The 15,612-nt window shown below is 45.7% G+C and overlaps 1 protein-coding gene across 1 annotated transcript in view; it reads right to left on the reverse strand.

Annotated features, from left to right (window-relative positions):
* ACSF3 (acyl-CoA synthetase family member 3) overlaps positions 1–15,612 on the reverse strand; it is a 501,265-nt gene that overhangs the window by 11,860 nt on the left and 473,793 nt on the right. The window contains exons 8-9 of the mRNA XM_085636907.1: positions 15,433–15,567; positions 14,026–14,137 (exon numbers count right to left, since the gene is read on the reverse strand). Of these exons, the coding sequence (XP_085493033.1) occupies positions 14,026–14,137; positions 15,433–15,567 (247 nt within the window). The remainder of the gene's footprint in view (positions 1–14,025; positions 14,138–15,432; positions 15,568–15,612) is intronic.

The raw sequence follows: 15,612 nt of genomic DNA on the forward strand, positions 1-15,612 counted from the left end.
CAAAAATGTACGGTAAAAACTGGTAATATGGAAGACTGAGTTTGAATGTTCAGAGCAAATATAGTATTGCATATTTTAAAGGGGAGAGTGACTACCTGGGAACTTTAATGCGTTCATGCAACAATGATTTATGACGGAAAGAAGAAGCTATTTTTCCTAGTTTACATTTATTGAATACCAACAAGAAAAACTGAAAAGTCGTCTTGCGTTGTAATGGCATGTGATATAACAACGCAGTCGTTGTAATGACCGCGTTTTAATGACATGTGATGTGTAAACATCGTTGTAAATGATGTTTACCATGTAGAACACGATTAATGCTGTTTAAATCTGTATTATTTTTAATGTAAAAAATGTTATAAAAATAAAGATACAAATACTATAGTCAGAAGAGGTCATTTAGAGATATAATTTAGAAGGTCAACAGGGTGAGTCTGGAGGTGTCTAGATGCCCCTATCTTCCCAACAGACGCGACAGGAAGCTTTACCCATCCCCTCCAATTTGGTTGCTGTCAAGCGGGAAGAAAGGAGATGGAAGTGGTTCAAGAGGACAAACATCAGGCCCCAAAGTGCAACAGAGGCCGCCATTTTCCTGCCAGCAAACTCAGCTGGAAAATTAGACTGTGCAGGTCAACTGCATCCTGAAACATAGTAAGGACCAGAGCAGACCGACGAGGTATTATCCTCCAAGAAGACTGACTTCCAGGTGAATGGAGAAAACCGAACGTTGGATCTCTTCAGGGCTGCTGCCTGATGTTTTGTGGACGGGCTCTAGTAATCTGCAGGCCGCCGCAATCCAAGTGCTAGTCTATTTCAAACTGAATCTAACCTAAACTGATGTGTGCGCTGAGAGCTTCAACCCAAATATTAGCTTTTTTCAAATTAAAACAAATGTAAAGGGAAATGCAGGCATCGTTCGATAAATTATAGTGAAAGTTCCTAAGCTTGTAACTGGATCACTTGTAATTACGAAACCTGCTTGTGCGCAGTCAGAAACTGCGCTCTTTACAGAGGTCAGTTACAAGTGGGGTCTTGAATGTGCTATATAAAACTGAGATATCAGTACATATAAGGTAAGGGGGTAGGTATGGGATGATATAGAGGCTAGAGTAGGGTTTAAAGGGAAAGGCTTTGAGGGTCACATGGGGACTCCATATGCACAGGCCATTATGACTAGAGCAGCCAGGAAGCAATAGTCAAGGAATGCTTACATTAACGGTCAGTAGTCCAGTGCAGATGCTGAGTCTTAGGCACGAACTACCCGCGGACCCTGACCTGAAGTGAGAGATCAATCCAGCATTGGTCCAGGTGATGAAGGTAGCAAGGGTATCAGGATGTTGTGAAGGAGCTGTGGCAAAGATGAGCAGGATGGATGTGGGACAGAGGACACAGGGTGAGGACAAATTGTGTGAAGCACAGGAAAAAGACAGGACCAGTAGGCGAAGAAAAGGATGAGAAAGGTGACATGGAGGAAAATGAAATTAAGGCAGAGGCATGTGTGTGCCACAGCGGGCTGGATGCAAGAATGTGCAGCGATTGGAGATGGCAGCGGTTGGAGACTGACATGGCCAGGGTCGGAGGGAGAAGAGTTAGTGGAACTGCCAGTAACAGGGGGCATCAGTGTAGGTGGTTTACAGAGAAGCATCCTTGTGAACCATGGCATGCCTCTTCTGCCAGCCACCATGCAGCATATGCAAGTCAGCCCGAGTGGCATCTTCAATACCTGCTGGAGATGGAGGAGAGGGAGGGGAGTGATCAGGAAGTAAACCAGACACTTTAGGCAGGGAACTGGGAGTAGAGAGGAAGTCCATGAAGGGAAAATGCCAAGACAGTGTAGCTTCCAACCCCTCTGCCTGAGTCACCATTTGCTTTATGCTCCTTTGTCCTTCAGTCTGGTTCGCCCGTTGGTGGAGCCCTTAGAAAGCAGACTGAATGTCTGCTATGGAGACGGCTGAGGAGTCGGTTGGACAGCTCAATGCATACATTCAGTTTACATATTGCCCCCGTCAACTTTTGAAAGCATGGACTAGGGAGTTTATCCTATCCTCGCAGGTGCATCAACATCTTTGTGTCAAAGAGTTGTACTGAAGGCTGCCTTAAAGGCAAACACCGCTGCCAGGCCAAGCAATGCCTTCCAAGCACAATAACTCACATGCGCACAGACTTTTCAATATGGAACCCAAAGCTACTCATTCATCCACTCACCGAGCCAAAAGTGCATGCCCGAACACATGCAGACCAGGTATATAGATAGACACACACACACAGACAGACACACAGACACACAGACACACAGACACACAGACACACAGACACACACACACACACACACACACACACACACACACACACACACACACACACACACACACACACACACACACACACACACACACACACACACACACACACAAGCCTTGTAAGCTTCCTGCTCACAAATACCATAGTGCAAGCCTTGACCCCACAAAACGACCAAGGAACAGCATTAGCTTCAACCGTATGAACTTACCATTTACACACAGGACAGGTGCCACAGTCAAACGCAGTGCAGGTTTCATTCTGACATACAGAACATGTGGAGTACAGACAGCAGCGGAGCAACCTTCCGTGACATAGATAGAAGATGTGCAGTATAGTCAGCAGCGCTGCACACTTCTGTATTATATAAAGAACATGTGCTTTACAGGCAGCAGTGCATGTGCAGTACAGGCAGCAGCGGTGCACGTTTCTGCGTTAAATAAAGAACATGTGCTTTACAGGCAGCAGTGCATGTGCAGTACAGGCAGCAGTGCATGGCAGTACAGGCAGCAGCGGTGCACTTTTCTGTGTTAAATAAAGAACATGTGCTTTACAGGCAGCAGTACATGTGCAATACAGGCAGCAGTGCATGGGCAGTACAGGCAGCAGCGGTGCACGTTTCTGCGTTAAATAAAGAACATGTGCAGTACAGGTATCAGCGGTGCACGCTTCTGCATTATATAAAGAACATGTGCTTTACAGGCAGCAGTGCATGTGCAGTACAGGTATCAGCGGTGCACGCTTCTGCGTTATATAAAGAACATGTGCAGTACAGGTAGCAGCGGTGCACGCTTCTGCATTATATAAAGAACCTGTGCTTTACAGGCAGCAGTGCATGTGCAGTACAGGTTTCAGCGGTGCACGCTTCTGCGTTATATAAAGAACATGTGCAGTACAGGTAGCAGCGGTGCACGCTTCTGCATTATATAAAGAACCTGTGATTTACAGGCAGCAGTGCATGTGCAGTACAGGTAGCAGCGGTGCACGCTTCTGCGTTATATAAAGAACATGTGCAGTACAGGCAGCAGCGGTGCACGCTTCTGCATTATATAAAGAACCTGTGCTTTACAGGCAGCAGTGCATGTGCAGTACAGGTAGCAGCGGTGCACGCTTCTGCGTTATATAAAGAATATGTGCAGTAATGGCAGCAGTGCATGTGCAGTACAGGTAGCAGCGGTGCGCGCTTCTGCATTATATAAAGAACATGTGCAGTACAGGTAGCAGTGCATGTGCAGTACAGGTATCAGCGGTGCACGTTTCTGTGTTATATAAAGAACATGTGCAGTACAGGCAGCAGTGCATGTGCAGTACAGGTAGCAGCGGTGCACGCTTCTGCATTATATAAAGACCATGTGCAGTACAGGCAGCAGTGGTGTAAGATTCCATTTTACATACAGAACATTTACAGTACAGGCAGTGCTGGTGCAAGCTTCCCTACTAAATTGAGAAAATGCAGTACAGGCAGCTGTGGTGCAGGCTTCCATTTTACATAAGGAACATGTTCAACAGAGGAAGCAGTGGCGCAAGCTTCTCTGTTAAATTCAGACTTTGTACAGGAATCAGCAGGAAAGTTGCCCTATATTACATACAGAACATGTACAGGCAGCGGCTGTTCAAGCCTCCCTATAACATACAGAGCATGTATGGTATAGACAGTTGCTGCACAAGCTTCTCTATTATATACAGAACATGCATGGTATAGACAGCCACTGAATAAGCTTCTCTATTACATACAAAACATGTATGGTATAGACAGCCGCTGCACAAGCTTCTCTATTACATACAGAACATGTTAGAAATAGACAGTAGTACAGCTCAGGCAGCAGCAGAGCAAGCTTCTATGGAGTCACCATGCTAGAGACTATATGTCCCGACCTGCCCTCGTATAGGAACCACGCGAGTAACATTCTGAACTCCATGATGTATATCAATATGGAGGTGGCTGAATCAATATTATTTTTTAGGCTGCCAAGAGCTAGACAACTTATTCTTCTGCCCCAATCAATACAATCTTTTATGGAATTACTTTAGCTGGAAGTCTATTAACTAAGAACTGGGAGAATAACTACCCCTCCTAAACAAGATTCGTGGCTCTCCAACCTAACCAAAAAGATGGAGCCAGCAGTATAATTTAGGAATGCGGTGATAAAACCCAAAATATTTTCAATAGGTTATCTGCCGGTAGGCGGCCAGGGAGAAATGTTCTGGTGACTACAGTTCATGCTACCACACCAGTATTTCTTACATCTTATAGTGAGACACAAAGGCATTTTGGAGCACTTAAAGTAGTGCTCTTCCATGCCTTTGTGAATTGGCCTCAAACATCTAAAATTGTCATATTCATATACAGTTAGTACAGCTCTGAATGACTGTGCACTGATCGCACCCTTACTGATAGGGAGTTGGATGTTTTTCAGCAATTCACAAGGGGGTCTAAGAATAGGTAAAAGAGTACTTTTGCAGTACTGCTTCTCATACTCAGAAATGCTTTTATGAATTGGACCTATTGAGGGGCACCTTTATCTCAGGGCACTTCCTGCATGATACATAACACTTTTTGTTTTGCTTATAATGTGATGTTCTAACCACAACAGGTGTTAGATCTCTGTACAAAGCATAATACGGAAGAAAAATGGAACATAGTAAAGAAAAGCTTTGGTTGTAGTGGAGTACATTTTAAGAGAGGGTTAGGTAGCGGTGGTGCTAGATGTTTACATAAAGTATATTAAGGGGTACAAAGATTAACCTAGCAGTGATATAAAAATGAATTATATAGTTGTGTTTAATGGAGACCTTGAAAATGAAAACCTCGTATCAAACAGTAGAAACGCCTCTACAATCAATCATAATGACTTAAATTCAGATAGCAAAAAGGTCATCAAATCAAACAATATTGTAAAATAAAGTGTCTACAATTAGATAGTGAAAAAGTGACGAAGATTAGCACAAGGAATGTTAATTATGCCAAATGAGATAAGTGATTGTCTTTGGGCGGTACATCACTTCTAGCAACAAACATATATTTGATCCAATCATTCGTGCAATACATGCTCTTGGACTTCGACCTTGATTGTGTCCACGGATGGGTTAAGAGGACAAAATCTGAACTTGAAGGGTGTTAAATACCACATCAATCTCTTCCTTCCTGAAGAAGTTCATTTAATGGGAAGCCAATGCAACTGATGCAGTATAGGTCATAATCTGGCTTATGTAATGACTTCAGTTGCGCTGGTATGAAAAAGATGCACCAACCTGATAGAGGTAACTGGTAGATCAGTTTAATCAAAGTTTGAATATTTAAGTCTTGATAAAATCGGTGCACATCAACTCTCCACAGCTGTGTGAGAATTAACTGGTGCTTCTAAACAGCATCAGTTTGCATTTTTGTTCTTGTATGTCTGAGAGATATTGAACACTACGAATGGGCGTGAGCAAAAACAGGCAAAAGAACTACCCAAGTGTGGGAGATGAATGGCTAAGAAGTAAATTGTTTTTACTTGGAGGTATCCGTGCCCAATAACAGCCGTTTTTGACTGACCAAGTACCAGATACTTATCAGGCACCCAGGTTTGGATTCCACGCCTGCACTCTTAGATGTTGTTAGTCACAGAACCCACACCAGGATCACTACTGCCCACCACACGCTTCAGCTGTTGTGTATTATCTCCTAACACCTGGAAGAAGGGGTCATGCCCACAAAGATCTCAGGACGTGGCCCCCATGAAGATGTTTAACATAAGCAGGGCCAGAGATGAACCGTACGGAACTGCACAAGAGAGTTTCCCAAAGGAAGATCAGAAATTGGCCAATTTCACCTGCCTTGTTCACATACTTAGTAACAAGTTATGATATATCAAGCCTGCTGTCTCCAAGCCACATTTGCAATTTGCTCTCCAAGATATCATAACCCCCAGTGTTAAAGACAGCCGGCAAGCACAAGGCAATGGGAAATGACACATGCGCTCTACCCAAATATTTCAGCATAGTAAGGCCATCTCCATTCAGTTCGTGGGGACAAGTTTACATTTAGATGAAGAATATCCTCTAGTAAAGGAACAAGAATAGTTGCTGGGGTTTAATAGTCCACGCAATCGTAGATAACTGATCTGAGGATATCTTTGTGGTTTCTTCATTGTGGATTAGACTGAGGAGGTAATATGCACATACAATGCTGCCCCCCCCCCCCCCATTTTGATTTGACAGATATCCCCTAGATATGTTATTGGAAGGCCTGAGATGGGTCTTTCGCTCACTACTGCTGATGAATATATCAAGGAAATTTAAAGGTGAGCATCGAAGTATACTCTACAAAGACAGAGGGCCTTGGCTAACGCAGGGTTTAGAAATCAACAAGGAAACATGAGCAGTAGCCCAAGAGCTAAGAGATGACACACAACACCTTTATTATAGTTATCTCTTACTGTGCAACCAGAGGATAAGTGGAACCAATGTCCTTGTTTGTATTAAGGCATTTGATATCCTTGCTATATCATTTGAGCAATGGAAGACGAGCAGCAGTAATGCACAGAATTAAAGCATGAAAGATTCTGATGAGCTTGGGAGCCAAAGGTATGTTTCAAGTCCTGTGCTTTTCAGTTGATAACCAGAAAAGACGAAGAGCTGGAATAAGACAGCACTGGGAAGATGAAGTCCTCTGAGAACTATGGCATAACAGGGATTGCTATGCTTGCTGCTTGGGACTGAAAGTCCCACTTAAAGGCATTGGATGAGATGCATCTTTTTGAAGAAAAAGTTACCTACAGTAATATTCCTCCACATGCCAGTGTGATCCACAAAGGTCAACAGAACAAAGCTTTTTAACGCCACCAGATGGGGCCATGCAGCTTCAGCTGTGACTCCACACACCGAATACGATGACATCTGAATACTTTAGGTGCCAACTGGCATGCAGGCTTTCAGTTCCTGGTACGTTTTCAGCACCCCACTGAGTCATGTGGAGAGCAACTGCAGCATCCATGGCACTAACAGTCAAAGACAACAGGGGCTGTATTACAGCGAGGGCGCACATGAGCCCGCTTGGTGCACTGCTGGGCAAACTGGTATTACAGAAGGGGCCCCAGGCGCTTGTATGGCCCCTTCTGTAATACAGAGATCGCTATAACACATGTAGCCCCGGTGCTATCAATAGAGGTCGTTCCCTCATTTGCATGTGGGTCCTCATGTAAATGAGAGAGTCACTTTGCCTTTGCGCCATATTATGGACATAGTCACAGAGGCAAACATGCCTAAGTGGTGGGAAGCACACTTTCAAAGGCAGCCCTCTGCAGGGAAGAAATGAGTTTCCACGGACCCCCCTGACATCCCCTTGAAGGCGGATGCAGTTACTCACTGCACCCGCCTGCACGGGGATCTCTAATCCAAAACTGAGCGGCTTTGAAGCAGCCAATTTTCCCTACATTTCAGGCAAAAGGAGTGAGAGTCCTTCATTTAAAATCCGCCTACATAATCTCCGGAGGATGCTCCCAGTGTTTCACTGGGCCCGGTGCTACTGGGCTGTATCAGGGCCGAGTCCTATTGTTTACCACTGGTGTTCAGGGCCTCAGGTGTGGTTCCACTTCCATCAGACAGCCAAGATACTTCTTTTATACACTAGACTCTCCAATGGTAGGCGGGGGAGGAGGGGAATGAGACAGTCAAGGATTACCGTACTTATACGGTAAATGCACAGCACAGACCTAGTTGAAAGGCAGTGAAACGCTCTACATGGTCAAAGGCAATGATACAATCAACGGTCGACTGGAAGTGTTACTTGGTTGTGCAAGTGTCAGTCACTGCATCGTGGAGTAGTACTCTTTGAACAGATGCACCTTCAGCTCATCATACACTAGAGCTGGCTTGAGGGCAATTGATTGAAAAATGAAATACAAATTCAATGTCCAATTGGAACTACAGCTTTACAGTCAGCATTTTTATTTACACATAGTAAAGTAGGGACATTTAAATATGGAGCATGACAAACAAGCAGAAGGTCCTTGTGCCACCTCGAGATACAACCCCAATCACAAGTGCAGCACTTGTGCATTAATACAAATATCATAAGGCCCTACAGCTAAGGTTATACTAAAAGAACAGATTTGGGCAAGTTAAGCTATGTTCTGTTATGTGTGGAAACCCTAGGAATACATGTACTACATCAGTGTTTACAAGTTCTAGCCAATGGTACAAAAGTGCTATAGAAAACACAACAACGTTTCCAGTCTGCTACATCAGTGTTTACATGTTCTAGCCAATGGGACAAAAGTACCATAGAGAATACAACAAAGTATCCATCACTGTTTACAAATTTTAGCCAATCGGGTCAAACTGCCATCGCGAATGCAACAAGGTATCCAGTCTGCTACATCGGTGTTTACAAGTTCTAGCCAATGGGACAAAAGTGGCATAGAGAATAGAACAAAGTATCCAGTATACTACACCAATGTTTAAAAGATCTAGGCAAAAAGACAAACATGCCATAGAGAACACTACAAAGTATCCAGCCTGCTACATTAGTGTTCACAAGTTCTTGCCAACCATACTAAAGTGCCATAGAGATAGCAACAAAGTATCTAGTCCACTATGGCGTGCCTGCTATCTCTGGATTCTCAGTGGTGCAGGCTGCACATGAGCTAAATCAAAAGGCCATATTAGGCTAAAGCACTAACTGCCATGGTTCCCCATTTGATACAATAGGTCCTTCTGTTGGCAGTAACAGTGGTTCTGACTGTGCCTCGAATTGTATTTTCTCCCATATAATTCCAGAAACCATCTACTTGACACCTTAGTGAAGCTGAGGTAGCAGAGATACATGTTCTTCAAGGTTTGTTTGATGATGTCTGAAAAGATGCAAAGGGGAAAGTCTCTTTCTCTGTATAGATGATTGTACAGGAGGGGATCCTCCCTTAGAGCGGAGGAGCGTCGCCCCACTTATAATTCCCAACAAAGATGAAAAATAAAATAGTAATTAATTACCACTTTATTTTTCATCCCCCGTCCTGAGCTGAGCATCAGGATGGGGGTGGGCCATTACTGAGTGACAGCAGCATGTTACTCAGCAGGGAGGAGGGTGGGCTGGCTGTGCACTGTGTAAAGTGCACATGTGTTTTTGGCCGGCTATCTTATGACGGCCAGCCACACACACGCACTTTAAACCTCTCAACTCAGCTGTCTTAAGACAGCTGAGTTGAGAGACAGTGCAGGCCTTCAGGGCATTGTGGAGCACTGAGTTAGGCCGCACCCACCAATCCTGGTGCTGCTCTCATGCTGCATGTGAGCAGCGCCAGGATTAGGCAAGGGAGTTCCAGCATCCAGTCACAGTGACTTAGAGGTCCGTCAAATTGAGTCAGATACATTTTTTTTCCTTTATTAATATTTCTCCCGCACGCTCTTCCGCCCTTTCATCCCGGCAGATGCCAGCCGCCACTGTGATTGTAACCTGTTCAAAAGACACATGCAAATGACTGTCCTATGCACCTAATTTTATTTACAAATCATTTTTATGTCAATGTACACTTGTGCACACTCCACTAAGATGATCCCCACTCCGTGTCATTGAACCTTTCATGTACAAATCAGTGATTTCAGGTGTACCAGTCGATTAGCTCAATGGAAGAAAACCAAGACTACAACACCCAGAATGCACCAGGCAAACACACAAATGTCCATGGCTGGAAACCTTGTCCATAATGACATGGTGTGAGGCGGTCACCCTACAGTCTGGCGTGCTGACTCGTAATCACCTTGGGTGGCAGTTCACCAGACGGAAGGACAGCCAGTTTGGAAACAGGATAAAGACGCAGAGGGCGGGCAAGGAAACCTTACAAAAGAAGTTACATTTTATTTGAATCAGGCAGCAGAAAGTATTCCCTCTGGAGTAGGAGCCACGAAGTGGCCAGTAAACCTCACACTTACACTTAATACTACGTGACAAAACTCTGGGACAGAAACGTCAGACAGAACTAACATTGTCTAAAGATCAATAGTAAGAAGAGTTACAAATGCAACACTATTGAAGAATACACCACCCCATTCATGGAATATCTGGGCTACACCACCCCATTCATGGAACATCTGAACTTCCACCTTCGAACCGACTCCAATATCACCATCAAAGGCACCCTTGCCTACAGACCCCCCTGGCCCACGACCAGCATTCTGTAACGCCATCTCCAAATTCATCACCCCGCTAGCCATCGATTCCCAACACTACATACTACTCGACTACCTCAACTTCCACGTCGACAATCCCAACACTACCAACTCCACCAATCTCCTAGAAAATATGAGCAAAAGTGGGCTTACTTCACCAACCCCACACACAGCACAGGACACACACTTAATCCGATCTTCACATCCAGCAACAGAATCAGATACAGCCACATCTCCAAACTGACCTGGACCAACCACTCAATCATGCATTTCACCATCACAGGCTCATAGGACACCACCAGCAAGCCACCCAGCCCCTCTCACCGCAGATGGAACAAAGTAAAGGAGACCTAGTGGACACAGGCTATCAACACCTCGCAGGGCGATGCTGTGTCAAACCTGGACCAGGCCGTCCAGAGCTTCTCCGACTGGATCACTAAATGCGCCAGCAGAATTGCCCCCATGAAACCAGTCAAAACCTCCAGAGCATCCAGAAGAGCCAGCTGGTATACACCACAACTCTGAAATATCAAGTGCAACATGAAACGACTAGAGAAACAATGGTGCACCATCAACGATCCCCCCGACCGAACCACCTTCAAATCAGCCCTCAACAGGTATCACCAACGCATCAAGGACACCAAAAGAGACGCCTTCACAGACTGCATCGAAACAAGCACTAATAGCACAAAGGAACTCTTCAACATAGTCAAGGAGTTCTCCAACCCGTCAGCCACAGAGAACACGATCCACCCCTCACTAAAATTCTGCGACACCCTCACCAATGCCTTCCCCATTTCTTCAACCTTGAAACCCATGAAATCAGCATGGAACTAACCAACATCTTCAATGCCTCTATCAACACAACAACCTTCCTGACAGATGGAACCATGTGGAGGTAAGACCGTACCGGAAGAAATCCTCTGCCGATCCCAACAAACTCAAGAACTACCATCTCACTCCTTCCTTACCCCTCCAAAGTCCTTGAGAAGGCAATCAACCACCAGCTCACCAGATACCTAGAAGAATATAACCTGCCTCTCAATCAGACTTCTGTGCAAACCACAGCACCAAAACAACCCTAATCGCCACCAGCGATGACATCAGGTTCCTCCTCGCAGCAGTGAAACAGTAGCTCTGATCCTCCTTGACCGGTCAGCTGCATTCAACACTGTATACCATCACACCCTAATCAACAGACTCAAACACTTCGGCATCCAAGGAATGGATCTCATTCTTCCTCACTGGACAAACTCAAAGAATCTGCCTGCCTCCCTTCACTTCCAAACCCAATACCATCTTTGCAGCGTCCCCCAAGGATTGTCACTCAGCCCCTACATGACATCCCTCGCAGACACTGTCAGATTCCATGAGCTTAACAGTGTATCCAACGTAGATGACACACAACTCATCTTCTCTCTCACCAATGACCCCTCCACCACCAGAACAAACTTCCGATTGGATGAGGACCAACTATCTGAAGCTCAACACGAACAAGACAGAAGTGCTGATCTTCAGGAAAAGCACCTTCCGGTCGGACAGCAGCTGGTACCCCTCCGAGCTCAGACGCACCCACACACCGAAAGACAACGCACGCAACCTCGGCATAATCCTCAACACCAAACTCACCATGAAGCGCCAAATCAACGCAGTTGCCTCCTCGTGCTTCCACGCCCTTTGCATGCTCTGTAAAATCTTCAAATGCATCCCGTCAACACCTGGAAAACTGTCACCCAATCCCTTGTCACCAGCCGCCTCGACTACGGAAAAGCTCTCAATGCCGGAATCACCACCCAACTCCTCAAGACACTCCAGACAATACAGAACGCAGCAGACAGACTCATCCTTAACCTCCCAAAATTCACCCATATCATCTCCCACCTCACAAACATCCCCTGGCTCCTCGTCCAGAAGGAATGCCAGTTCAAGCTCTTAATACACGCCTACCGATCTCTACATGACCAGGGACCAGCCTACATCAACCAGTGTATGAACTTCGACCAACCTGCCAGACACCTGCGCTCCACCTCCCCGGGCTCTCAGGCGCACCCCCCTGCATCTGCCGCACATTCTCTTACCTTGCTGCAAAAGTCTGGAACAACCTGTGCTTCCACCTACGAACATCTCCCTCCTTGGCAGAATTCAGAAAAGAACTCAAGACCTGGCTTTTCAAATTAGACCACCTATACCTCAGTGTCCGGATACCCTCAGGGGTGAGGAGCAGTGCTTTACAAAACAAATTGATTGATTGATTGATTGACTGATTGATTACAAATAAAAACAAGAGGAAAACAAGAAGCCCGTAATTGTGTTGATCTGAGGACCCTCTGAACAGTGGGATTTATTCAGCCCATTAGAGTAGAAGCCAGAACTGGTTAAGATTCCTAAGCCACTTGATCCTCTGTTCACCCTTCTCTATCCATTCATGAATATCGATTGATTATTTTATCTTACCTAGGTTTCTGATAGACAGGCAATATTGTTTAATTTCAGTGTATGACTGAGGATTCTGTGGAACAAGCCTTCCGATGTCATCAGCAGGTAGATGGGGACCCCCGTTACTACAGGACACTAGTTGTAGGTTCTGTTCAGCCTAAAGCTGTAATACGACCATATTTTGCCTTAGCCCCACAACCTCCTACTTTAACCGCATGACTATGGCACAAGTAATGCTTCTGCAAGGTTGTGTTACCTCAAATGTAATATTGATCGTTTATGGTTCCACAACCAAACAAACATAAAATGGGAGAGGCGAATATGCCACCTTACTATGCGTGCTTTTTTCTGCATGCAATTACAACGCGGTCGTTACAACGACTGCATTGTAACAACGCATGCCATTACTCCGCAAGTCGGAACAACGACTTGCTCTTGGGGGGAGGCGCTGGATGTTGGAATGGTATAATTTACTTTTCCAACTCCAGTCTGTGCAACAGAGGGGAGGTGTTGGATTTTAAATCCAACACCTTCTGAACACTCCGCAAGTCATTGTTCCGACTTGAGGGGTAATGGCATGCGTTGTTACAATGTGGTTGTTGTAACGACCGTGTTGTAATTGCATGCGGTGTTCCGGATTCGGGGTAAACAATGTTTACCGGGAGAGGCGAAGTTATAGAAATATGATTTTGTAATTTTAAGTCTGGATACCTGGCCTATTGAATTTGTGGACAATGGTTTAAATGCCTTGGACCTAAATGCGAACCAACCTTTTATCTGCAGAGGCTTTGTGAAACATAGGAACATAAGGAAGAAATCGGTTGGCAAATCCAGGATCCCCAGTTAACATGAATGTGTTTATCATTTCCTCAAGTGAAGAGTATTTCAAGCTCTTACAATATTATGAGTTATTGTGAGTCCCTTAAAGGTAGATTGGGTGGCCACTGAAGGGCAATGTAAGGCTTGCCAGATGCATTCAGTAAATGAAAGAATAATGTACAGGTGGAACCATCATGCACGTTTCTAGGCTCTGTGTCTGTGCTTTGCTGGTTTGAATCTGTAATAGGGGGGTCACAGCATCAGGGTGTAGCCTTATTCACCATCACATAAGCAGACCCTACTGTTCACCTACCACCTCCTTACCTTGCCCACTCTTTCAGCTCACGGAGGGATAGCTGCTCTCCAGGGCGGAGTTTCACCACTGCTGTGACCTTCTGACCCCAGGCCATGTCTGGGGCACCAATCACTGCAACATCTAGAGGAGGAGAGAATAAGAATAAGAAGCAGGCACGTGGGAGGGACCTCAGAAAGGTTATTGCCAATCGGTGTGCTGATGGTGACTGTTTACACACCATTGGTCTAGCCACATCCTTAAATCTAATGAGTCTGACTTCTGCGTCACCTCATTGGTCCAATGAAAGCTGGAGGCCTAGACGTACATCATAGTGGGGTCACTGAAGCACTCCTGTGTGGGAGGAACACATAGCACTGGCAACATTCACTTAGGGCCGGCCTTTAGCGGGGACGTGTTGGGCCCAGGGTGCCAATTTTCTGAGGGGCGCATGGAGGTGTGTGCATTAAGGTTATGCCAACAGCAGCACCCTTTCATCTTGCTCCAGCCTTGTCCCTGCCTAGTCGTTTCCGTCTGATTATCCAGTTTAAAGTTTTTTTAGTCCTTCATTATCATATGGCCGGAGATGATTTTAACGTCCGTTTAGCCCCCTTCCTTGCCCTCCCTTCACCCTCGGACCCCTGATGGCACATCAACAAAACCATCATCTGTGTAGGGCAGCTAAGCGGTCGCTGATATAGGTGAGCTGGGGCAGGTCCAGAGAGATTTGTGTTCGGGGCCAGTTCGGCTCATCCAGGTACTGACCAATGAGCACACAGGGACCCCCTGCTGCCTCATTTAATTCACTACCATCAGGAAGGGCGCCAAATTTCTCTTCGCCCAGGGCGCTATCTTAGCAAAGGCCGGCTCTGCATAGACTAACATAGCTGAATGCGAACTTTCTGTTTGCGGCTGAACGTATGTTTTGACCAGCTTTGGAAGAACCATCCATGGGTCAAGGGAGATCTGTTCCAACCGGTGAACACGCAGAATAATGACTGAAGTCTGTATGAGCAAGCAGCGCAATGCACCCCTCTTTAGAAGCGGCATTACTCTTTTCAATATCCTTCCAAACTACACGTGGCCCCTATTTAATCTCTGTAAAAAATCCTTTCAGTAGTGTGGGCATCAGACTGGTGAAAAGAGAACAGGGCTGCCACATATGAGAGGGAGGGAGCGCTACACCAGAGAGGGCATTTATTAGCCAAGTAGCCGAGTGAGACACCAGGACACTCAGCTTTGACTCAGCTTTAACACAGGACCACATTGGATGATCCTCGGCACGTGCCTCCGGGGCCTCCATTTCATCCTTCGTCAACAGTGGGAGCATTCTGTCACTTATTACAGGCTTGTCGCAAAATAAATAAATACGGCATTCACAGAGAGCAGTGATTTCATAGCTGCTCCAACACACCGAGCCGATTACAGAATCGGATTACCTGCGATGCTAGAGTGCGCCAGCAGGTGGCGCTCCACTTCCAAGGCACTGATCTTGTAGCCGCCGCTCTTGATGATGTCCACCGAGGTGCGCCCCAGGATCCAGTACGTCCCCTCTTTATACACAGCCGTGTCCCCTGCAAGAAAAGAGGAGCTGCTTGAGACGAGATGCACCTTAGCAA

Source organism: Triturus cristatus, chromosome 12 (assembly GCF_964204655.1).
Source record: "Triturus cristatus chromosome 12, aTriCri1.1, whole genome shotgun sequence".
Lineage (NCBI taxonomy): Eukaryota > Metazoa > Chordata > Amphibia > Caudata > Salamandridae > Triturus > Triturus cristatus.